Source organism: Hippoglossus stenolepis, chromosome 5, assembly GCF_022539355.2.
Source record: "Hippoglossus stenolepis isolate QCI-W04-F060 chromosome 5, HSTE1.2, whole genome shotgun sequence".
Taxonomy (NCBI): domain Eukaryota; kingdom Metazoa; phylum Chordata; class Actinopteri; order Pleuronectiformes; family Pleuronectidae; genus Hippoglossus; species Hippoglossus stenolepis.
The window spans coordinates 10,074,796-10,098,963 of NC_061487.1; the positions used below are offsets into that span (position 1 = coordinate 10,074,796).

At 41.2% G+C, this 24,168-nt stretch overlaps 3 protein-coding genes across 7 annotated transcripts in view; 1 reads left to right on the plus strand and 2 right to left on the minus strand.

Moving 5' to 3' along the window:
- The window catches only part of fbln1 (fibulin 1), a 35,750-nt gene extending 34,524 nt beyond the window's left edge, over positions 1-1,226 (minus strand). For both annotated transcript variants that reach the window (XM_035156462.2, XM_035156463.1), the window contains exon 1: positions 916-1,226. In XM_035156462.2, coding sequence (XP_035012353.1) covers positions 916-970 — 55 coding nt within the window. In that variant the 5' untranslated portion in view covers positions 971-1,226. The remainder of the gene's footprint in view (positions 1-915) is intronic.
- A 4,088-nt stretch (positions 1,227-5,314) lies between these two features.
- On the minus strand, positions 5,315-16,890 carry LOC118109380 (transcription intermediary factor 1-alpha). 4 transcript variants are annotated; one of them, XM_035156455.2, is made up of 18 exons: positions 16,313-16,888; positions 16,033-16,151; positions 15,623-15,770; positions 14,112-14,244; positions 13,773-13,889; positions 13,125-13,239; positions 12,768-12,914; positions 12,464-12,578; positions 10,895-11,271; positions 9,685-9,813; positions 9,492-9,597; positions 9,337-9,394; positions 9,058-9,190; positions 8,502-8,854; positions 8,122-8,257; positions 7,330-7,404; positions 6,729-6,884; positions 5,315-6,638 (listed from the first exon to the last, which is right to left on the minus strand). In XM_035156455.2, exons 1-18 carry the CDS (start codon positions 16,605-16,607, stop codon positions 6,417-6,419), a joined length of 2,934 nt encoding a protein of 977 aa, XP_035012346.2. In that variant the 5' UTR covers positions 16,608-16,888; the 3' UTR covers positions 5,315-6,416. The 4 variants fall into 4 exon arrangements, 2 of the variants coding, with proteins under 2 accessions (XP_035012346.2, XP_035012347.2); XM_035156456.2 differs by having other exon boundaries at positions 6,498-6,638; positions 6,729-6,867; positions 16,313-16,889; XR_004696811.2 differs by lacking the exon at positions 5,315-6,638 and having other exon boundaries at positions 6,817-6,884; positions 8,118-8,257; positions 16,313-16,890.
- Positions 16,331-22,460, plus strand: LOC124851056 (aldo-keto reductase family 1 member D1-like). Its single transcript, XM_047340048.1, has 10 exons — positions 16,331-16,645; positions 18,204-18,323; positions 18,525-18,692; positions 18,870-18,986; positions 19,501-19,578; positions 20,360-20,482; positions 20,800-20,909; positions 21,615-21,780; positions 21,911-21,993; positions 22,090-22,460. The coding sequence occupies exons 2-10, from the start codon at positions 18,231-18,233 to the stop codon at positions 22,130-22,132; spliced, it is 981 nt and encodes a 326-aa protein (XP_047196004.1). The 5' UTR covers positions 16,331-16,645; positions 18,204-18,230; the 3' UTR covers positions 22,133-22,460.
- Positions 22,461-24,168: the final 1,708 nt, after the last annotated feature.

Consider the following 24,168-nt stretch of genomic DNA (forward strand, 5'->3'; position numbering starts at 1 on the left):
GCCTTTGGCCTGGAGGGCAGGAAGTACAGAAACCAGGGCGGTGAGAACTCTCACTTGTGACTTATGCGAATCTGCTTTTTTAACACTCCTCCATTTGATGTGACATCTTTTCTTTCATCACTTTGTGAGTCAAGTTGAAGTCACGGCTACTGCATTAAGACAATGTAATGAATGAAAAAGAGAGTAGATGATGGTTTACTTTTCGATTGTTTCCATATGCTGCATATTCTCCTACTTTTCTTTTCACATGCTATTGTATGTATGTAATCTGGAACATCCACCAATATACATGAAGTATTTTTGTATCATTCTTTAACTTATTTGTTCTGTTTCTTTTGTTGTTGTTGTCCTTGTCCCTAGAGCAGTATGTGTATTTCTATCTGAGTCCACTAAGAGTAATGTAAAACAGGAGTCAAATTCCCAGTATGTGTGCACATACTTGGCTAATAAAGCCAGTTCTGATTTGGATGAGGCTGGTTGTTATTCTGTTTTCATGTTACATACAAATGTAGTATCTGGATTTTGTCAGACACAACACAGTTAATTTGTAGCTGCTACACGCTACACTCATTGTAACCTACTTTTTAAGTGGGAAAACAATGGAAGTGATCTGAATCATCTATAATGAAATCACAGGAAACCAGACTTCACTTCAGTCCAGACTAGCAACACTTTGACGCAGCCAACTTTGGAGTGTGCTTTCATCACATGTCCCAACTAGTCCTATGACAAATGCATCACCTCTTACTCTTTGTCTGGTATCACTTTGATTCTCACTCTAAACACCCTGATAAACCCATGTATAAAAATACATTACATACCACATGTAATCTGTATCTTACTACAGTGCCGTCGTTCGGCTTGGTTCAGCCTAGTGTGAGTAAAAGTCACGTATCTGGCAGAAAGGTAACTTACCTTGGCCAAGCAGGAGTCCGAACATGGAGCAGAGCAGCACAACACGCGGACCCATTGAATGAGGAGAGATTCTGCTCAGTGCTGCTGTGAAGTGAAGTGAAGTGAAGTGAAGCAGATCCCAGCGCCTTCAGCTTCCTGTTGTGTTTGGGGTGAGTTTTCTCTGCAGGATGGTGAGTGGATCGGCGGCGGCGGCGCTTTCGGGGAGAAAAACTTAGACTGCACCGTGCGAGAGGTGGATGTGATGTGATGGAGCTGAGAGGCGCAGTTGCAGCGTGACTGGAGGAACGAGCGTCTAATGATGATGGCACGGTGAGGGGCGGGCTGCACGGGGCCACATGCACACAGCGACTAATCAAACCTGCGTCCTCCTCCCCTGCTAGGGAAGCCATTAACTGTGAGATCATTCCTGGGTTATTACACTTATAAAAGATAGCTTTATGCGTAGAAGTGAGATTGTAGTGTAATTAATGTATGTATTCTAACAGGAATACATCTACAGAAAGGCCTATCCTATATATAATATACATACTATATGCTCTGGAACTTCTTCACAATCATTCCTTGTCATTAGTGAGTTCTCCTCAGAGACTGAAACTGTTCAAGTATGTGGCTTATGTATAAGTTTAAATGACTGAATTGATTAAAGTTTTTCAGAGGTGCGTTAAGCAAGCCACGCTTTAGAGCCAAATTCTCGACTTTTCAAGATAAAAGCTTTATAATTCAGCTCCATTACTGCAACAAAACGAACGTTGTGCTTTTACTTTGAAGATATTTTGCCAAAGAGTGATTCTATGAGCTAGTTTAGCTCTTGCTCTAAAGCTGCCTGTTTCGAATGGAACTGTTTTCTTGTCCTGTGTTAATGCTCCGGAGCTACTTCATAGTTATTCCTTGTCATTGGTGAGTCCTCCTTCAAACAGTTCTACAATACACTGTCACTTTTAATTGTTTGTGTGCTGGACTTTGTGTGCAGAGCTTTTTATAAACAGTCTATGGTGCAGAGAGAAGTTACAAAACTTTGTGTTCATTCTACCTGGTTTATCTGCAGTGAAGATTTGATAGTCAATGTTTTTCATAAAATCCAACTGAATTTCCTTACTTGCTGTTTACATATGTGGCTTTTATATAAGTTGAATTATTGTCTGCTATTGCAGAGGTCTGTTGAGCAAAAGTTCACAGGTTTTCAAGATAAAAGTTCTGTAATTTAACTTGATAAAAAGCATTTCAACAAGAAAATGAACGTTCCAGAAGACTTGGTCAGCTCGGCCCATAGACTGAAGGACCACTGTCCTGTCCCCACTGACTGCTACAGAGCGCTGACCATCTGTTTATTCACATTAATTCACATTGAACATACTGCGTGTAAGAATACACATGCCAAGTGAGGAACCAATAAGATGAACGGTTCCCAACATATATGTTCCACATGAAGACAGAAAGACAGACGTTTGTAGAATTAGTAGGTAGATGTCACATGATTGATAGTGATTAAGATTTGTGATACTACTGAGGGAGCTGTAGCCTCACTCCCATTCCATAGCCTACTGCAGCATTCGCAAGAGTCTTCAGGCTACACATTTGTCTCCCCATCCTGAGCAGAGTCGAGTTTTTCAGTCTGTGATTAATGATTGTACTGATTACTCAGTAACATCTGGAGCTGGTTTTCAGGTATTTAAAAAATCTGTTGTGGCTATGTCCAGACTGTAATACTGATATCTCAGTTAGTGTGGGGGGGGGGAGAGAAAGAAAGAGAGAGGGGGTAAAATACTCAGTGCTGTGTCAGCAAATAAGGTTATTAAGGCTAGATTTGGGGTTTGTTGCACCTTAACTAAAATCAGGCTTTCTCTGTTGCTGCACCAAGAACTCTGGAACAGTCTCCCTCTCTGCATCAGGTCTTGTCCAACTGTCGATAATTTTAAATCTAATTTAAGTGTCTCTTTTGAGTCACTCCATCCTTAAGTCATTCTTATGATTCTGTGAATGCTGTGTTCACTTATCTTGTTTTTCCTTTCTTCAAATATTTATACAATATTTACAACATTGTATATCTTATCTCTTATCCATGCTTGTTTTATTTGCCAGGATTGTTAAGCACTTTGGCTCCTGAGATATTTTATGTGCTATATAAATAAAACTGACTTGTCTTGACTTGACTTCAGGGCGATGATAAGTGAAATCAGAACCTGCCTCTTTGCTGTTGCATTAATCCTTAAGATTTAATCCTCACTGATATCTGCACAGCTGTATTACTTGTCGCTCTCGGCCTCCAACTGAGCTCATTTTTCTCTGTCGTTATTAAACTTTACAGCTGCACCAAATAAAAAGTGGGGCATTTACCCTCAAAGTTAATGAATTAGAGCTTTTGTAACAGCGCCACAGATGTCAGCCACGGTGATAATGAACTGTGCAAAGGAGCTGGGTATAAACAAACCACACATGCACATACACCCACGCTTCACGTCTACCAGAATTGGCAAGGAGCGGAGAAATAATTGCTAGACTGTATTATAAACATTTTGTACCAACTAAGGCCCTCTGCAAATTCAATCAGTCTCCTGACTTCTGGGCATGGTGACAGAGGAAGGTTAAATGATCGTCTAATCAGACCCATATGTCTCCACCACCAGTCTAGCCAGTCTAGAAACATCACCAAGGACTTGATATTGGGACACCACAGGCATACAGGGGAGCCCGCAAGTCTATGGCAGTTATAAATGGGTGGCTGCGCTGTATAAAAGTCTAGTGTGTGATGAGCTGCGTCTCATTCTCTCTGCTCCTCAGCGCACCACAGACGTCCTATGAGAGGAACCTGGCAACAGAGACGATGAATATTTTAAACGACGACGCTAGTGCTTTGCATGATTTGCTGGAAAATTTACATAAAAGTATATTACACGCGTAGGAATGGTGTTTGTGTGACTTCCAGGCAGCAACTTGTCTCCATTATTCCATGAATGTGACACAATAACACAATAGCAGAACTGCAGAAATGTAAAGGTCTGAATTCTATGGTGATTATCTTCCTTATTTAGATTTATTACAATTCTCTTTTTTATTACACGTATCCCTGATTTAATTTTTCCTAATAAATCTATTTGGAAATCTTCCCACTATGGTGTAAATATGAGCCTGCTGAGAATTTATTGGTGTAATCCATCACAGTCAAAAACATACAATACAATAACCTCGCAGCAGACATGTTTTTTATTGTGATGGCTTATAAGACTTTAGCTGATTCTCTGCAAATCAACGTTAATATCATTACGAAAATCAATGAAAATAGTAGTGGAGAGTTAATAGTAGTAAAATAGTAGTGGAGAGAGTCAAGAGAACGCTGTTACTATAACAGCATGAATGAGATTCTATCAGTCCAGGATGCAGCAACCTCCTAACCGTCACCAAACAACTGCTGGCCAGTCGCTAATCTTATCCTTGCCTCAGTGTAATGCAGATACAGGCTCCTAAAGGCCATATAAGGAGCAAAGAATGCCCGAAATGAGAGCTAGGTCAGTGCCAGGCCCGAACCAGAAGGGCTGGTTACAGCACAGGGGACGTCTGAGGCCAACGTCCCCTTTCCTCTTCTTCACCTCCAATCTACATATAAGCTTTAACAAGAAACAGCAGCATGGCCTGACCCCTCCGAGCTCATAGGTGGAGGAAATTGGACTGACCAAGGTCGCATTCAAACAGTGTTAATCTTGTTGTGGGGGGTGGGGGTGGGGCTGTGGTGCACACTTCCTTTGAAGCTCAACAAAGCTTGTCTCGCCACATCTGTGTCAATCAGCCCAGAGCCACTACCAGAGCCCGGCAGACTGAGGGGCCCACAGGCCTTCTTCACTGTTACTAAACACAACCACAGACACTTGTTAAAGGGGGAAGGAGTCGCAATGAGGTTAATAATGCGTCAGTGGGACATTGATAGACTCCATTAATATGCAGTCATATGGTGAGGGATATTTTAATATCAATCATTACCTGGGATGACATATTTTAATGTCCACTGTAAACACCTCTGAGCTGACTTTAATGCAAGTTTATGCTGTTAGCTGAATGCTCTGGCTGTGGATATTATAACAGCTCATTATGTTGAGAGTGCAGAGGAAAACATGTTAACTGAATAAAATATATATAGAATAAACTAACATGTTTAAAACCTATATACTGAACACATGAAATGGATGATTGTGGAGGGGAAGTAGCACATTATGCCAGGAAATAGGATGTAAATGCCTTGTTTTGATGAAATATGAAAAACATTTGTAGGACTCCATAGATATTATCTTCTCTCGTTTTTTTGAAATTTTTTAGTGCAGAACATTTGTTGTTTAAGTTTCATATTTGCTTATAAGTTGGACAAATGTAAACAGCCTGTTTAGCTTTTCAAAATAAAATTGGATCAATATGACAAAATCTTTTTAATACAAATTAATAAATAAATTACACATAACATTCACTTTTAAAACATTAAATTTGCAGTTCTGCTCCATTGAAAAAAAACAAAAAAAATCAGACCAATACTGTATAATAATGTAACATCTTAAACAGCCTGTGCTTTTATCACACTGCTTTGATTCTCTTTATGCAGTAGCTTTATTAGCCTGAGGGGTGGGGGTGAAAGGTAACACATTTAATTCCACATTAGATAACCGTGACCATCACGGATCATAATAATCATCATCCTCCCTCCCGGTCACAGCTATATTTACACACAGACCACTTTTAACAACATGGGACAAGATGGTAAATACCCCTAAGGGACATATCATCAGATGTATACCTTAGCGTCATAGGGTGTTTCGGCCTTTAATCACAAGACGCCCTCTTTTCGAAGACAGGCCCACCACAGGCTGATCAGACCTGGGTGTGTGTCCCTAACATCTTGGGCCCCAGTTGGGGTCTTTGCTCTGATCCTGGCTGCAGCGTTCTGCGATCCCTAAAGTTTATTTTATGGCCTGGCACAGGGCTTATCAGTGGAGGTTGCAATAAAACCCCTGCAGCTTTCCAAATGTGTTGTTCTGCCTCTGATACCATCTCCGTGTACCGCAGCCTCTTCCTCTCATTTGCTTCATCAGCAGCATCCTCTCAGGGTCGATTCTACGATGTAAACGATACGCAGGGTGTTGGACCAGAGGGCCCGGGAAAAAAACACATCCGACCTGATTACCCCATTGATTAGCTCAGTGTCATAACTTATGGCTTATGATAAGGTAGGGTATGATAATAGAAGGTCAGCTATACCCTGTAAGTACCTCTATGTGCTGCTTGTATTGTATGTACTTGCAGCTAGAAGCCCCAGCCCTGTGTTAATCCAACAGTTGTAACACAGTTAAGTCCAGGATATAGAAAATGTGCTGCCCTGTATCCTTTTCTGAGACAATTCATCATTTAGTGGCTTCAATTAGTGTCATAAATGTTTTAATGAACTTTCATACACCACATATTAGCTGGTGCTGGCAGTGTTGTCAAATACTGTACACATTACACCCTTGAGACGATTTGTTATCTTATAGGACTCCCTCCTCTCCACTGGGACAGTTTGTCGTATCCTGGGAAAATGTGCGCTGGCGCTTTGCAGGCTGGGAAATGCTGTGAGGAGATGAGACTTGAGAGTCTGGTGGGGCGGCAGGTATCACCTCCAGTTTGATTTCCGGGATGGTTTGGTCGGAAAAGATGATCGTCAGCTGCTCTTCAAACAGCTCCATCAGCCTCCTGCCCCCTGTGACAGCCTGACAACCAGAAGAAGAAATGTTTATTCACAGGTGTCGAGATTTGAATAACATACTGAAGAAAAGTAGCTTTTTTCGCAAACACTGTACCTCACTGAAGTTTCTGCAATTCCCGATGACGAGCCTGACGTCTGATATAAACTCTGCACTGCTTTGGTAGCACACACTCTGCTGAGCCCCCAGTCGTTCTTTCACAGTTGACAGATTCATTGGTCCCTTTATAGTCACCCTGTTATTAGCACATACCTACAGTATTTAGAAAGGGAGTGATAAAAAAAAGAATAAAACTTTATGGGCAGACGTTGAAGTACGATTATATTAATGATTAATATCTGGGAATATGTATTTATAAGGTTTATTACATGTCAGCATTGTGCAAAAAGGGTTATGGGTGTGTACCCAATGTTGTTCTGTTAAAGTTTACAATGAACAGAGCCAAAGTTTTTTTTAATATTGCAATGAACAGTTAATAGGCTATAATTGTTCATTTTAATCCATTCAGTGCAATAAATAGTCCATGCTCTGTCGATGTCAGCAAAACAAATCTCTATCTTTATGTGATTAAAGTTTTTTCTGTCTTTACTGGTAAATACTGCACATTACACATCATTAGAATTACAGTTACAATAACTCCATGTGACACTAATCCTGTAGTGCCATAATCTGCTGTCAGGCATGCTTCCAGACTCACCGAGGGGGAGGCAGCCTCTCCACAGTTTGAACTGGGGTCAGTGCAAAACAAGCGCAGCAGCAGCCTCTCACACTTCTGTAGTGGTAGAAAAAAAGGCATCTGACTTAATATATGTCAACTAATCACAGAAAAACACGTACAGCTGTCTAATCTGTAGTCTATTGCGTCATATTCAGTTCACACTGTATATAGTAGTTTTCATATTTCCTTTATTCCTTCCTTTATTTTTCAGATGCTTAAAATTTTGTGAACCTGACATTATTTTCAGTGCTATAAGCATTTAATGTTATTCTTGTAGTAGTTGATGGAAAAGACTAAAAACATCAAACTGAATCTCATTCCCTTTAGAAATGTTTGAGCGTTTGTTTATATTGGAGCATGCTAACTGTGGTTAGCTCCAGTTAGTTACAGCGGCTTCCCTGTGCCTGATTGAATTCATGTTCAAATTCAGACCAATATACAAGGAAGAGTTGGGTTTGTCTGGTTATCCACTGAGTGAGGTTAGATTTCAAATGAGTCTATTCAGTGATGAAGCAAGAGGTTGCTGAAACAAGTGCAAACGCTCACACACGCAAACAAGCCCCAAAAAATGTATAAGAATATACAAAATTCAAGTATTTAGCTATATTTGAGGGGAAAGGGGAAACTACAAACCAACATGACATGATATGTCTGACTTACTTGAAAATGTCGAACTTCAATTTTTACTTTTGTGGCATGACTCTCACTTATTAAAATCCACAATCTCTATTGTAATCAAATGGACTGTGATCATTTAAAAAACGTACTGACTCGTTTGTCCACAGGGGGCAGTCCACCTTCAGAGTCTGGCTCCGTCTTCAGTGTTTTGGCCTCAGGTTTGCTGTCACAGTCGTACTCCATCTCAGGCACCAACAGGTCACGGCAGAAAGAGCAAAACCAGCCCCCGCTGAAAGCAGACAGTCCACGGACTCAATATAAAAGTCATTAAAAACTGACACGCATTAGTGAAGTGAATAATGCTGCTGTCAGATGAAGTCGCCAAAAACAGCCTCAAGCTGAAAGGTCTTTTCTCACTTGACAAACACAATTCATTGATTCTGAAATAAACACAAGCATAAAAAACAAACTTATGAGTTATGAGTGTTTCATCTGAGACGACCAGTAGATAAACTTCTTGCAGCCGAACTTGCCTGGGAGATTGGAGGAGAGATGGAACATGGCAAGCGAGGTGAAAAACTTTGGGACACTTGTCGCAGCACAGCAGCTCCCCTCCTCTCTGACACACAGCACAGGAGACGTCATTAGAGTCTTCCAATCGTGTTTCATCGTGGACTTCCTGCTCCTCTCCTCCCGGCGAACGGACGTGATGTGGAACGTCAGTCTTACTCTGGTCCAGCGGCCTGATCGAAGGCTTTGAGAGGCTGTGGGGTTTGTCTTCTGTGCTTTGAGGAACAGCTGTGGCCTTGTTCCCTCCGCCCTGGGCACTGAGTTGTGGGTGTTCACCTGTGCTGTCAGGGAGGCTGGCTCTTTGGTTGTTCTGCACCTGGAGCCACAAACAGCAGGAACAATCTCTGAAAATCGTCAAACATGTCATTAATAGGCTCCTGTGTACCCCTGCCAAGGAGGTTATGTTTTCATCAGTGTTTGTTTGTTAATTGGTCGGATTAAGCAAAACCTACTGAGCGGATTATCACAAAAGTTAAAAGGAGGGATGCGGTATGGGTATCAATATGAATATCTACTTACATAGCTGTTGTCATCCTCTGGCTCATCTTTGATGACAATGATGGGCCCTGGTGACGACCTTCGTCTTTTCCTGACAGCTGAGCCCACTGCTCCACGCGCCTGATGTGTTTCTGGAGTCTCCCAGGAAACAGTCCTTGGGAGCAAAGTCAGAGCCACTTACAATTAAGCCAAATTCTCTGGAGAGGCCAATAAGACAAAGAGACGGGGGTCATATTGAAGCAGGAGTGTTCAAATCCAAAGAAAGAGAGAATCTGGGCTTTTGTGTGTGTGTCTCCTTACCCTGGTTTCTCCACTTGGGATGCAGCAGTGTACCCTGGGGAAATCTGTTGTCCTTGCACTGGAGAGAATTGAAAATATGTTTGCTTGTTACTATTTGTTAAACCATAACACATGCAGTCTGCATGCCACCACACGTGAGTCTGACACACACATACCATTTCTGTGAGGCAAAGACGGTGGCAGGTTCTGGGAATGGTTTGGATTCAGCACATACACTGGACCACCTGCATCGCTCGTCCTGTTCAGATATGTGGGCTCAATCTAAACACAGCATGGCATGTCATTTAGTACGCAGCAGAAATAATGTCATAATAATATTCAGTTTTGTCAGTCGTGGTTGTCACCTACTCGTGATTGAGATGAACTCACGCCGCCGTTGATGGGCAGTGGTGCACCATGGGTGTACAAAGGTGAGGGGGGAAATAGGTCCATGGGTTTGGCTTGGTAGTTGGAGCTGCTTTCCACCCCCCTCAGAGGCTACAGATGAACGAGGGAGAGACAGAAAAAATTCTTCAATGACTCTCAAGTTATATTACTGGATATTAACTTTTTTTTTTACTTTTAAAAGAAGTATTACTTTATAATTTTGTAGGAAAGGGAATTTCAGCTCATTGAAGGGATCCAGATCTTATGGGGTTATTCCATTTCTTCATCTTTTTGGGGGTGGTATAATTGTTAACATTATACAAGGTGGTGTTCACCTTAAAGGGAGGGGCGTGTTTTTAGGGAAGCGAAATTTGGGCACAATTATGAGTAACCTACGACTCAGCAAATGCCACGTTCCTATTGTTTGTTATTTCAAAACAGTGTGAAAATTAATTTGCAGAGATTTAAAACGTTTAGATATAAAATTAGATGAACACTAATTTGTTATTTTAGTTAATCTGCACTTAGAGCTGCACTATTACATAATAACATAACAGCCTACAAAAACAAAAGCAGAGATGTATAAATATTGACATGTCATTTCTAAATACATTACTTTAAGTGAAATATAATGCTAGCCTCATCACAATTTCAAAACCCACTGCAGCACCATTGGAACCCTTTGGAAAAATACTCATCACTATTTAAGGAAACGCAAACATTCAGGAATGCTGCCTTATTTCTTCACCACAGAGAACACTTGAGTTCTCATTATGCAGCTGTAGCAGCTTGTTCACATCAGCATGACACAACTTATGTGTGCACTTCACAAGCCAGTATTGTCCTGTGAATGAGCCTATAGTTCGGAGTTGGAACCAAAACACCCGGTGAACTAGACTAAACAACTTGGATGATGAGATATTATCAACTCCTCTCTCATGGAAACTTTGGTTTGTCCTTCATCACATCACGACACATGTTGGCTGCCTTTTTGCTGCAGATTGAGCAGTTTTATATCATGATTTCACGTCACAAGCCCATCCTAGACTTAAATCCATCATGACAAGGAACGACATAAATTGCCTGGGATGTGAAGGCTGTCAGCTCTATTCAGGACATCGCAATCCGCTGTCAGTGCCTGTTAATGGGGCTTGTCTGTCAAATGGACACAAGCACGGAAAGGCAGACCAACCTGGGGTGTGAACCCAGGGCTCAGTAAGGTGCCAGTTGGGCTGTTGTGGTTTGGAGGCGGCACCGTGAACCTTCGGCCCGGTGGAGGTGGCATACTGTGGGAGGGAGAGCCTCCTTGCAGGGTGCCTGGGAGTGTTCGTTGTAGACGTACACTCTGGTACCACGTCCACGGTGGAGGAGGTGGCTGCGGCTGCCAGTGGGCCTGCGGGTTCAGCTTGTCCACCTGCATCTGGAGCTGAGCAAGGGTGTTGAGGGGACCTCCCGGGGCAAAGCCGCGGGGCGAGCCTGAGGGGCCTTGCCCAGGGTGGGACTGCTGATGAGGGATGCCCTGAAAACCAACCAGCTGGTGGCCTGGTACACTCTCTATCACTAAAGAGCCTGAGGGGACACACACACACAGACTGGATAAGCATAACAAGTAGGGATGAACCTACAAAACCCATCCAGAGAACTCTGGGAAAGTAAAGGTTTGAAAAGTAACATAAAAAAAGTTTAGGAAATTTTTGAGTAGTATTGAGTGAGGAGTAAAATAAGGATAATGATATGTTTTTAATCTATTTAGCCATGAATCATGTTATCAATTGTTCTGATGAAAATGATTTTCAAGTGTACCCAATAAGATGTGTTCACGTGGCGTATTTAACATGCAAAGATATGTATATATATATATATAAATATACATACATATAATATAACTGAATAATGGATTTAGCTCTCGTTTCAGACACAATTGTCAGACTTAAATTAGTTACAGCTGCTGTAATTGTCTGACATTCTTTCTGAGCTTTCTCTTCAATTCAGCGTCCCTCATCCAAATGACGACAGAGAACCACAATCTGTGGGAAGTGGTGAGACTTTGCATGAAGAAAAGTGGCAGTGATGGAAATAATTTAGACTTATTCCATTCGGGAAATACAAAGGGGACTGGTTTCTGATGGAAAACCACTTTCCAGTCTGTAGATCATGTGGCATCACCCACTGGTTTGTGAGCTGCTGTTTATAAGCCTTGAGGTTGGCATTTTGACGGCACCATCTTGTTCTCTCTTTTTTTTAACCAGAAGTAAACTTATTTGGAGAAGTGAGGGGAGGGACTGTCTGAGAGTTTGAGGACACAGCATGCCCACCTACACCTATGACCTGAACCCATTTAACAGTACTAGCTATCAATCACATAAATTTTCTCTATAATTTACAAAATGAACATCATGCTGACTTGAAACAATTTACTGAGACCATTAACTCCTGCACCATGGAGCCGCCCTCTGCTGGTCATTTGAGGGAATACTGGCTTCAGCCACTTGTGCATTGGCTTCACTTTCCAGACCCAAAGTCCATTTTTGTATAGTCTATCCTCCAGATACAAAGCAAATGTAATCTTCAGTTGTCCATTTAATTGACTATGACAGTTGAATAAAAAAGAGACTTTCAACAGACAATCAGAAGAAAGATATAGACTATTCTTAAAACTGTTCAGAAATAGTTAATGTGGTTGAGGAATAACAAACTTTTAAAACATATATTCACATACCAACATATCATATCATTCACATAATATACATCTGCATCTTACCCAGATCCATATTTGAGGCCCAGTAGGAGGATCGGCATTGGAAACGCACAGTGCTCTGTGGAATAAATGAGGTACTGCATTTTGCCCGCAGGAGGTTTCCAATCTGAAACAGAATCTGTGACAGAAGGGAAGTTATTAATAATTTTTTAGAGTAGGACACTTGTGTGTTACGAAAGGCATATGTTCCCTTTTCTCCGCATGCAAAGATAGACTCCGAACAGACTCTCAGAGCTGAGCTGAGTTTCACTTTGGGGAAAACAAGATGAGATGCTGCTGGCTGGATAAATGATCAGGCAGCCGTTACCAGACGTTTACAGTACAGAAGGGCCGTGCCCCCATTCTTGACTGTGGCCCATTTGGTGAAGTCGATGACATGATCCAAGTGTCGGGACAGATAGCCAATGTCCTCCTGTTGTTTCCGCAAGCCGCTCTCATGATCCTTTGTTACAGCCTGGAAAACATGAATTAATGAATATGTGCAGTGTTCAAACAGCTTGAGGGGATGTGCTCTGGGCCTCGGGGTAAGACAGTCAACTGAGCTAGAGAGCAAGTAATGCTCCTCTGGAAACAACAGCAGAGAAAGCTACAGGTCTAAAACTGACAGATTACACTGTTCTGTTATATCTACGATGTATTAGACAATAAAAAGCTTTTATCGTACCTCGAGTTGATTCATTAGCATCTTTCCCTTTTTGTTTATCTCGAGAATCAAACTGCAGATGGACTTCTTTATTTCATCATGAACAGATGAACGATTCTGATCAACCTGAAGAAGTCTGCAAAACATACATCACAACTGATCACAAATAATATGCAGCATTAATCCCTAAACCCTAAACATCACAATAAATTACCAGCTGTTCTTCTTCATTCAGCTGGGGCTGGCTCAAATTGTGGCAGTGGCTAACTACCCTCCAGCGCTTGTGGCAGCTGCCGCAGCTAGTTGTCAATCTCTCCGGAAGCTGTCAATCAAGTTGCTGTGGCAGCTACATCTGCTTGTGGCAGCTGCCAGAGACATATATAGTGGCTGCCACTTTCTTTTCGCTGTTTATGGAACGTTATCTGAAGCTTCAGGGTTTCCTTTAGAAATTTAAAAGGCCTAAATTGGCTAGTTTTGCCACTTCTGTTTGTGGCACCTGCCAGAGACTCAAGTCTGTCAATACCAGCTGTCAATCAAGCAGCCGCTGTCTGTGGCAGCTTCATTCATGGGGTCAAGCTACAGAACAAAATGCATCTTTCAAGCAGTTCTCTAAATGATGAGCGTCTTCAGTTTTGGTTACGTAATCCTGAGGTATGTGGAGATACATACCCATTGTTAATGGAGTTCGACACGTCTTCAATCAGTTTCCTTTTCTCCTGCAGCTGATGGGTCATACTCTCCATGTGCTGTTTGTGGTTTTTATAAGCATCTTCAAGGAACTGGTAACTTAAGCATAAAACATAATGAATATAAGTATTATTATACATGATATTAATAGTGTGCTCTGATACTGTAATTAATCCATTTATCTCATTAAAAATCAATGTCATGATAATGGTATGAACTTAAGAATAGTTTATGCAAAATCAAATTTCAGATGTATTTATGATCATCACATTGTGCTCCGCCTGTGTGCAAACATGAGATTTGATTATATTGTGACTGTACTTGTGGTCCTTGTGCTTGACGAGCTGGCAGTCACGACAGGTCAGCTGGTCACAGGTCTCACAGAACAGCTTCAGCGGCTCTTGTTTGTGGACGTCACAGAACATCGGCCTCTGTGTCGACACTCCATGGACCTCTGGGAAACAACACAAGGCTCTTTATTTAAAAACAAGCTGATGTCTGTTTCTTCCACTGCCTGGGCACTTGGGCTTGGACTATACACTGGTTTGAAAAAGCAACAGTTTTTGGTAATACCCGATAGTTACATAATGTAATGTAATGACAAGGACCTAAATGGAACATAGTAAGGTTATGCTTGAGTTCAGCATTTCAAGATATACTGTACACTTTGCAATTGTAAGGGAATTAGATGTATTTATGGGTATAGAAAATATATAAATAATCATGCCGGTCACTCGCCAGTAACATTTGGGCCAATAATATTTGAAGCTATTGTTAACAAATCATTGGTGCTTCTTTTCAAACAACATATTACAATGTTTTCAATTACTTTTGATTTAATTCTCCCTCACTTAATTACGTGCTTTTTGTGTTAGCTCACACTAACACAAAAACACATTTCAGCTGAGTAAGATGAATGAAAAAGTGTATTGAACTTTTGTGGCATAAAGATACTATAAGGGGGCATTATTTTACTTTTACTTTTTTGATTGGTAGTTGAGATTAGAGTTCATTTAAAACAATAACAACTGAAGTTATGAGCAGGGACGTGTCACGTGACTTTGGGGACCCCTGGTAAAAGGAACCCCCCCAGTAGTAAACTAAAGTAACCCAACTGGAGGTGTGGGGCCTCATCACGTTGTTTCTCACCATGGTGTCATGGCAGTCTCCTGTACACAGCCAAACATAGAATTTAAGGGGGCTCTCAGAAAACTGACAGTGTATCAATGTAAAAGATTGTTGTAAAGCCAAATGCATTTGATTAAAAATGATCTAAACTAAACCCAGAGACATCTGCAGCACATAATAGCTCTTTGACGTAGAAACACCAAGTATCTGTAGTGGAAAAATAACTAAGTGTGGTTGAAACCTGTAGTTGAAAAGTAAGTTTTTGCACACCTGTCTAAATACTTTTATGACCTGTCTAAATACTTTTATGACCTGAACTGTTTATGATCTGAACTGTGTGTGACCTGAACACTTTAAGACCTTTTTATCACGTATTTACTCTCCAAAGAACTGAATTTATGTCTGCTTTATCTTCAAAGGAAACATACGTAAATCAGTTTTCTGTGTTTTGATTCCTGTCTCAAACTGTGCCTACAGAACTGGTCTGAACTGGCTCAGACAAACAGCCTTAGTTCTCCTATATAAGATCCTTGCATTTGACTGTTCTCCATCAACACTCTGAGATCCCTGTGACTCTCTGGGTTGATCCTTTCTGCAGAAAGCCCCTATTAAAATACACAAAGACAAATTTGGTGTTCCAGCCTCTTGTATTTTCAGATTTCCATCACGTATTCCAAGAGAGATGAGAGCACTTGTTAGAATACCTCGTGATACCTCTGCCTTCTGCCTGATGGTGTGGTCCTTGGTGAATTTGACCCTCTGGTGGGCTTCCACACACGTGCCACAGAGGTACTCAACACAGTCCACGCAAAACCCAGCAGCTTCGGTGTTGTCCTCGCAGGTCATGCAGAGCTACGGAGAGATGACAGGCAGGTGACAGGAGATGGAACCATTTGTACCTATTGTTTGATCAATTATATCTGCAAGAATGAATGTGTACTCCTCCTGTCATGTGGATGTAACCTGGGCACGAGTCTGCTGTCAACATTTCCTCTGGTCAAACACTGTGGGAACAAGCTGACCTCGCTCATCTTGTAGGAGCATGACAGTCAATAACATCCTAAAAGGAAACTAAGCAACAGGGCCACCCTCCACCCTCCACCCTGCCACTGACCTGGGTGCTCCTCTCCACGGTGCTGCTGGGAGCCTCAGCCGAGTCCTTCACAAACACGTTTTCCACCACATCCACCTCCATGCACTCCTGCCTGCACACCGGACAGCGGATCACGTTCACTGGAACCAAACAGCAACACGTGAGGGAATAAAATGGACGCATGTGCTTTAAGAAAACAGTGTTGACACATGACAGCAGATATCTAAAAGGAAGATTTTACTTCATTTTTTGGACTTCGATGTCCACTGACATGCAGATGTTTGTAAACAAAGGGACTCACGTGGCTTGGTGGCGCTGTCAGCCAGGGAGCTGGGCAGCTCCGTCAGGGACAGACTCCGGGAGGGCGCGGGCAAACACCTCCTGCAGAAGGAGTGGAGACACGGCAGAAGTTTGGGCTCGCGGCTGTGGAAGTTCAGGCGGCAGGAGGGGCACGTGTCCAGGTGGTTGGGACCGACCGCGGCGGACTTCTCCTCGTGCACCGGAACGCTCTCCGCCTCGTTCCCCACGGCGATGACAGGAGCGTCCCCGGACTGTCCGTCTCTGTCCCCGCGTCCACCCCTCTGCTGCACCTCCATCCTGCTCCTCTCGGTGTGTGAAACAATAACCCACACAGGTGAGGATCATTTCCCTCCCATCCCCGCGAGGAGAGCGTCTCTTCCTCTTCTTCCTCCTCCTCTTCCTCCTCTTCGCTCTGAGCCAGTTTCCAAACACAGCGCGGTCAGTAATCGAGCTTCTTATCTGAGAATCGCCTTCATCGAGGATCTTCTCCTCACGAGAGACACACACAACAATTTCGTCCGCGTGAGGCTGTCGCACGCCCGCGCGCCGCAGATTTTGCTCAAACTGCACCGCACGCGCCCGATGCGGCACGAGAGGGGCGTGTTCAGAGGAGCGCGCCCTCTGATTGGAGGAGAGCTGATAGGGAGGAGGGAGGAGGAAGACAAACTACATGGCTCCTGTTTGTGTTTGTTACTCTCCCAGTTACTGTGGTTATGTCCTTTATCATTTCATTCATCATTATTTTAGTATATAACACTCACATGACTCATTATCTATATGACCTCAAGTGTGCTGGTGATGATTGTGACCCACAGCTACCAAAACATCCCTATTATGTGCTCTCAAACAATAAATTTGTCAAATCTTTTCATTCATCGAATAGTTATATGAATTAATCTATTAAAAATGACATTTTAATGATTGAAATCGATCTACATGCACATATCAATTTACATTTAACACACATTTATTGGAATTGTCATGACATATCACTGTTACACTACTCAACCATTTTTTAAATAATATCTATTGTTCTATCCATCATTTAGTCTGTAACCCTCTGTATATAAAAAGATGCCTAAAGGGATAGTTTGCAGAAAAATGAAAATTCATTCATTATCTACTCACCACTATGCCAATGGAGGGGGGGTGAAGTGTTTGAGTCCACAAAACACTTTTGGAATCTCAAGGACAGCGTACCAATACAATTGAGGTAACTGGTGACTTCTTCTTCAGACGTAAAAAAAACGACAGAAAAAAAACATAAAATGCCTCCATACTGTTCCTGTGGTGTCATCCAAGTGTCCATAAGCCCCGACATTCAAATTCGACTCGAAGCGGTGTCATTTACACCATGTTTTTAGCCTCAATGTCCTCTCATATCCTCCTCTGGAGCCGCGTTTACAAACTGCTTTGCTACTTCCACTAGCATCGCTACTTCCGGTATCCAACAATAATGGACCAAATTTTGTTTTTAAACTTTTTTTTTACAACTCATAGTGACATAAGAGATCTCTAACCGGGTGTTTTGCTCCATTGCTGCATTGTATAGCTGTGTGCAGCGCTATCTGCAGCTCTATTTGGTGCATGCCCACTCGTGTGCTTGTGCTATCATGCTATCATGCTATTGTCCATAAGGTTTTTACCATCCATGCAGACGGTCAAACTTCATAGTTTAAGTTGCATGCAATGCAGTACTCTCTCTCTCACGCAAGAACTTATCTTTCACTCTTTAGTCAGTGTACCTCTCACTCTGAATCTATTTTGCATGAGAGCGACCCTTGAGCACATGCACTTGAACCCCCTGTACTGTCATAGATTGAATCAATTCTGTAATTATAAGCTTCAAGGTTCAAAGTACATAGTCATGAACTACATTATCTACTCAATAGGCCAGAGAGCTGTTCAGTTAACCTGTAATGGATCTGGCTGCAGAGAACCACAGTATCCCTCTCAGTGATGGAAACCGCATTCCTCTGCTGGGACTGGGCACCTATGGAGACCCTCGAACGGTAAGAAGGAGACCGTACGCTTATAATGTTTATGTGATTTAGCACCTGAATAACTTGTAACAATTAAGTAGTGTCAGTGTTCATTGCTGGACAAACATTAACATTTTCATTTGAACAGGAATGCTTGTATGCACAAATTGCAGCATGTCTCAATCCAAACTAGGTCAGATAATATTTACAATTTCTGTGGATTTCCTTCAGACAGCCAAAGGCACTGCACTAGAGTGTGTGAAGCTGGCCATAGATGTGGGTTACAGGCACTTTGATGGGGCACTGGTGTATTACAATGAGCACGAAGTGGGTCAAGCCATAAGAGAGAAGATTGCCGATGGTACCGTTAAAAGAGAGGACATCTTTTACTGTGGGAAGGTAATAAGTTCTGACAGGTGTCAGACAGGTGTCTCATTTGTCTGAGTCGGATTTGAGCATTTTTTTTATTTCATGTAAGATTTCACAATGCTACGGAGCCTAAGGACTTTGAACCAGGTAACCGAGCACAGCAGAGTTGTGTGCTCTGCTGCAGTTAATGTGTATTGTCTTCCTCAGCTCTGGAATACCTTCCATCCACCAGAGTTGGTGAGACCGGCCTTGGAGAGGACGCTGAAAGCCTTGAAGTTAGACTATGTGGATCTCTACATTGTTGAGCTTCCTATGGCTTTCAAGGTTTCTACATAATACACATACACTGTGAATGGAACTTATCTTATCAGCCGAACGTTTCAGTCTGAAAGTTTCCTTGCAAACACTCAAAGGTTGTGTTAACTTGAAAAGTTGTTCTTATAATTTTCCTTTCTCGAACAGGATTATGTAAAAATCGAAGATACTTCAGTTTTGCTGACTGAAATCTATTTGAATTAAAACAAGGAAGAGAACTACAGAGGATGTCAATACAAATTTGATGAAACATCTGAATGATCATATATAATCTAACATTTATTATTGTACAATAAGATGTAAAGGCAACTTTATTAAAACGTCATTGGAGCCAGTGACCGGAACAGGTTGTTTCAGGTTGTTTTGTTCACAGTATAATATTTCTATGAGTAGTAAAATCAACAAAAATATTCAAGTTGTAGTCTATCACTCCTTTGCACTGATCATGACCAGATCAGGTCAACGCAGTTCCTCAGGAACCTTTATATTAAATTAACAAGAATTTATTGTGCTTGAATTCTAGCCTGGAAATGAGTTTTATCCAAAAGACAAGGATGGAAAATACATCTACCACCACACAGACCTCTGCGCGACATGGGAGGTGAGTTCACAATGAATGATCCTGCTATTTAATGATATTGCTCATCTCATAAATGTTTAGAAATGATATTTTCTTGACATGTTGGCAAATTTCTTGACACATTTGTGAGATTCAAGATATCTTTAAAGTCACCTTACAAGTACAATGAAATTTGTTGTGGAGCAAGGCTGTAGATGCCGAACACAGCACGAATAAAGACTATAAATAATGGAAAATATATGGAATGAACAGTGAAAGCTGAGTCAAAGAATACACAGTGAAATAGGATGAAAAATATATAAATACATATATAAACAAGGAATTCAAAGTAGATAATAATAATAATAATAGTAAATAATCAATGCTACAATAACGTGGCAACTGCTTTAATGATTAATTGCATTGATCCTGCATTTGATTCCATTAGATTCAACTAGAGGTAATAAACTGTCAGGCCAGTTAAACTTCATTTGATCCCTCAGGGTGTGCTCCATATTATTCAACAGCCTTTTTTTAACTGTTAGATTTTTCTGTGAATTTTAGTGGTTTGTACTGTGGATCATGTGTCTGATAATACAAAAATCTGAAAATAATAACAATAAAATTAGGAATCATGTCAAACCACATTGAAAGTGTCATGTGATGTTCCTTTGAATTTGCACGCAGCACGCTGATGCCTGGGATTTTGTGCTTCAGCATCAGAACCCAGTCAAAGAGTTTTATTTATTTATTTATTTATTTTTTACCCTACACAGTGTCGTTAAATCTGTAGCCAGAGATTTGAATTTATTCTTCTCACCAGGCTTTAGAGGCTTGTAAAGACGCAGGACTGGTCAAGTCTCTGGGAGTCTCCAACTTCAACCGCAGACAACTGGAGCTGCTGCTGAGTAAACCTGGCCTCAAACACAAACCTGTATCCAACCAGGTGAGCCCCCTCCTGTCTGTTACACTCCCACTGACATCAGACATAAGTTTGTGTTTAGTAAGGTACGATTTACAGTCTGCGAGAGATTTATGTCCTGGAGATTTAATACTCCACAGACAGATGATGCTCCTTCATTGCACAAAACAGTCAGAGGCAATGTTAAAATACATTTTCCTTTCTAAATTGTTTAAAAAGCTGTGGATCTTTTCATTTCCACTCCATTTTATTTTTTGCCTGGTAACAGTGCTAATGTAATGTTTGACCCTTTAGAGCCGTTATCCTTTGAAATGATGTATGTTCTTCTTGCTTACCTGTAGGTCGAGTGTCATCCATATTTCACACAGCCAAAGCTCCTGGAGTTCTGTCGTCAGAAGGACATTGTGATTGTTGGTTACTGCCCAATCGGCTCCTCCAGAGATGCCTCCTGGTATGTACTGTACTGCTGGCTTCACCCTTCCACTACCAGGATGATCCTTTTAGACTGAGCTGCTGACAGCTGTTATTTTTCTAATGTTTTGTTCCTCCAGGAATTAAAAAAACCTCTGAAACTGTGTTTTTAGACAAACATGTGACACCTGATCGTGTGTCACTTCTCTCTTACACAAAGACAATGGAAGGGGAAACGTTAGTGATTGAATTAGTGTTCAATGACAACATTGAAGAGAGAAAATCCTAACACAACTGTTGTCATTGAAGAAACCAACAATTGATTTGCAGAGGAGATCATCACTTATCAAAGTCCAAATATAAATAAAAACAACAACAATCCCATTTGCAATTTATGATGAATATATAACAATAAAATCTAAACAATGTTACTAAGGGCTTGAATAAATCAACACAACAAAACAAGACAGAACTCTAAATAGGAAAGATAAGTTAAAATTAAAATCAGGCATTAAAAGTCAACCCTATAAAATATGTTTTGAGCAATAATATGAAAACAGGCAAAGTGCTGGCAAGTCTAATCTCAAGAGCCTCGAGGTCCTGATGGCAAAGGTCTGATCCCCCTTAGTTACGAACTTATCAGCCTATGTGTGAAATGACAACATTATCATAAACCATCAACACATTAGAGATGCTGAGAATAAAAACCTGGCATCATTGGTATTTTCCTTTTCTCTGGTTTCAGGGTGAATGTGGAATGTCCCCCTCTGCTGGAGGACGAGCTGCTTGTCTCCATTGGCACAAAGTACAAGAAGAGTACTGCTCAGGTGGCTCTGCGCTTCAATGTCCAGAGAGGAGTGGTGGTGATCCCCAAGAGCTTCAGTCCCGAGAGGATCGAACACAACTTCCAGGTGAGTTTATATATATAAAATCATACCAGTGGGTTTGTTACAGACAGTAAAATGTTAGTTGCTAGGATTCTTAAATATACTTATTTATAAATATACGATTCTCACTAAATATTCCTCTCTTGGTATACAGATATTTGATTTCTCACTCACGGAGGACGAAATGAAAGCCATTGAAGCACTGAACAAAAACATTCGTTTTGTGGAGCTGCTGATGTAAGTAGTTTTTAGGTTAATTCATAACCAATGGGTCATATCTTGTTATCTGCTGTGTAATGCAATAAAAGTGAAATGCTTTTTATGTTGACGCAGGTGGAGCGACCATCCAGAGTACCCATTCCATGAAGAATATTAAAGTTTTTCTCACTTTTTACACCAATAATTACAAGAAAAACAATGACTGCGTGTTTTGCTGTTGAAGGATTCCGCTGGTATGTTTTCATACTGAACACTAGAGGGCACCGTTCAAAGTGAATGAATAAGACAAGAGTAAAAAATACAAATTAAGTGAAGACTCTCTACTGGAATATACATGTGGAATGTCAGACTGTATATGTGTTGCTTATTAGTTTGATATGAGCCTCATAAGAAACTTGGGTTAAACTGAAAGTGAGCTCATTGTCAGTTTAACTGATTTGAATTGTACTGATGAAGCAGCGCTATAAATAAAGTTTCATCTCAAACTAAGACCATTTTAATTGAATGTGCTCAAATATAGAATAAGTGCAGGAACACATGAACATTGCTGCTTCTCTGGTTTGCTGAAACAGGCAAATTATAACTGTTAACATCCACTTTACAGTGTCTGATCCCCTCTGTGCTGCTTGTAGTGTTGATTTGTACTAAAAACACAACATGGACAACCTTTGTTTTCACATTGTGTGCCATCCCTGGTCTACAGATCCCTTTATGTATGAAGCATATTTATCACCTGTACACCTATATGTTAAGGCACATCCGCTGTGTTATATTACATGGATATATTAGAGAGAGGAGCCGGAGGCCGAACAGGTTGTTTACGCAAATATATAAAGTAAAGATTTAAAAAAGAACAACTCTCACTTTAACTAATTCAATGGGCAAATATGCTGCTTGGAGGTGAGGTCAATCATCTTTGACATGATTCGGCCCCCTTCTGGAGCTTCTGAGGAGACTTTGCTACATGTGCTCGAACCAATCACAAGTAAGTCTCAATTATTACATTTCACCCCATTTGTATAGCATCAAATAAATGATTAAGTCTGCATTTATAGTCTTGATGACCACTCCAAGCACTTTACAGTACAGTTTTGCCACCCTCCTCATTCAGTGCATCTATGTGCAGCACAAGGCAATTTGGGTTTCAGTAGCTTGCCCAAGGAGAAAAAGGGGGATCGAACTGCCCACTTTCTGTTGAGTGATCAACCCACTCTGTCTCCTGAGCCACTGCCACAATCAAATTAACCAAAAATCAAGACTGTAAATAAAAATGGGCGACGCATCTCCACTTCCTCCTCCTATCCAAAAGTTAAACTACGATATCCCAGAACAGCGCCATCTTGTGCATCTGGAGCCAGAGTCTGTGCAGTGGGGGGGTGGAGCTGCGGTAGATTATCCTTTTCGGTAGACAAGCTCAACCAATCAGGAGTCAGTCTCAGCTGTCAATCATTACCTTTCACACAGTTTCTGTAGCATTTCATAACTGATTGAAACCAACCTTGCAGCCAGCCACCAGGTGGCTATCGAGACACAACGCCTTCACTTTTAGGGGCAGTCATATTGTCTATTTTTCTAAACAGTCTATGGCTTGTATGTACACAAAATAAATCAGTCCAGTCATTTCAATAATTATTAAGTATTTTATGGCTTCAGTACTTTGATGGCTTGAGATTTGCTTATTGACGTTACCTGTAAAAATGTTTACTTGCAATACTCTTGTCAAGATGTCAAAAGAAAACATAGATTTTTTTTTGTCAGCCAAGTGGGCAGCATTTTTAAGAAAATACTTCATGTTCACTACTACATTTCAATGATTAAAACACAATACAATATTGGCTGAACTTTCTTATTTAGTTATAATGATAATTCTTCATTGTGTATTCTGGAGCTGTAACATTACATCTGTGCTGCCTGAGAACACAGCAGCAAACCGTCTGTCAGACTTTGATATGAATTACTCTGAACTCTGTGTGTCTTGTTTGGCCAGAGAGGGTATACGAGTTTGGTCCGATCACAGACAACACACTGGCCATCACAGTGTTGACATATTGTGTAATCTTTGTGTACACACCTTTTACCTACTTCAAACACGGGGCCAGTCAAAGGCAGAAATTTTCCACCACAACAGGAAAGTGGAGCAGTCACCATGAAGTTACACATGTGACTAGTTTGTTACGGCGGCTTTGTTATGGA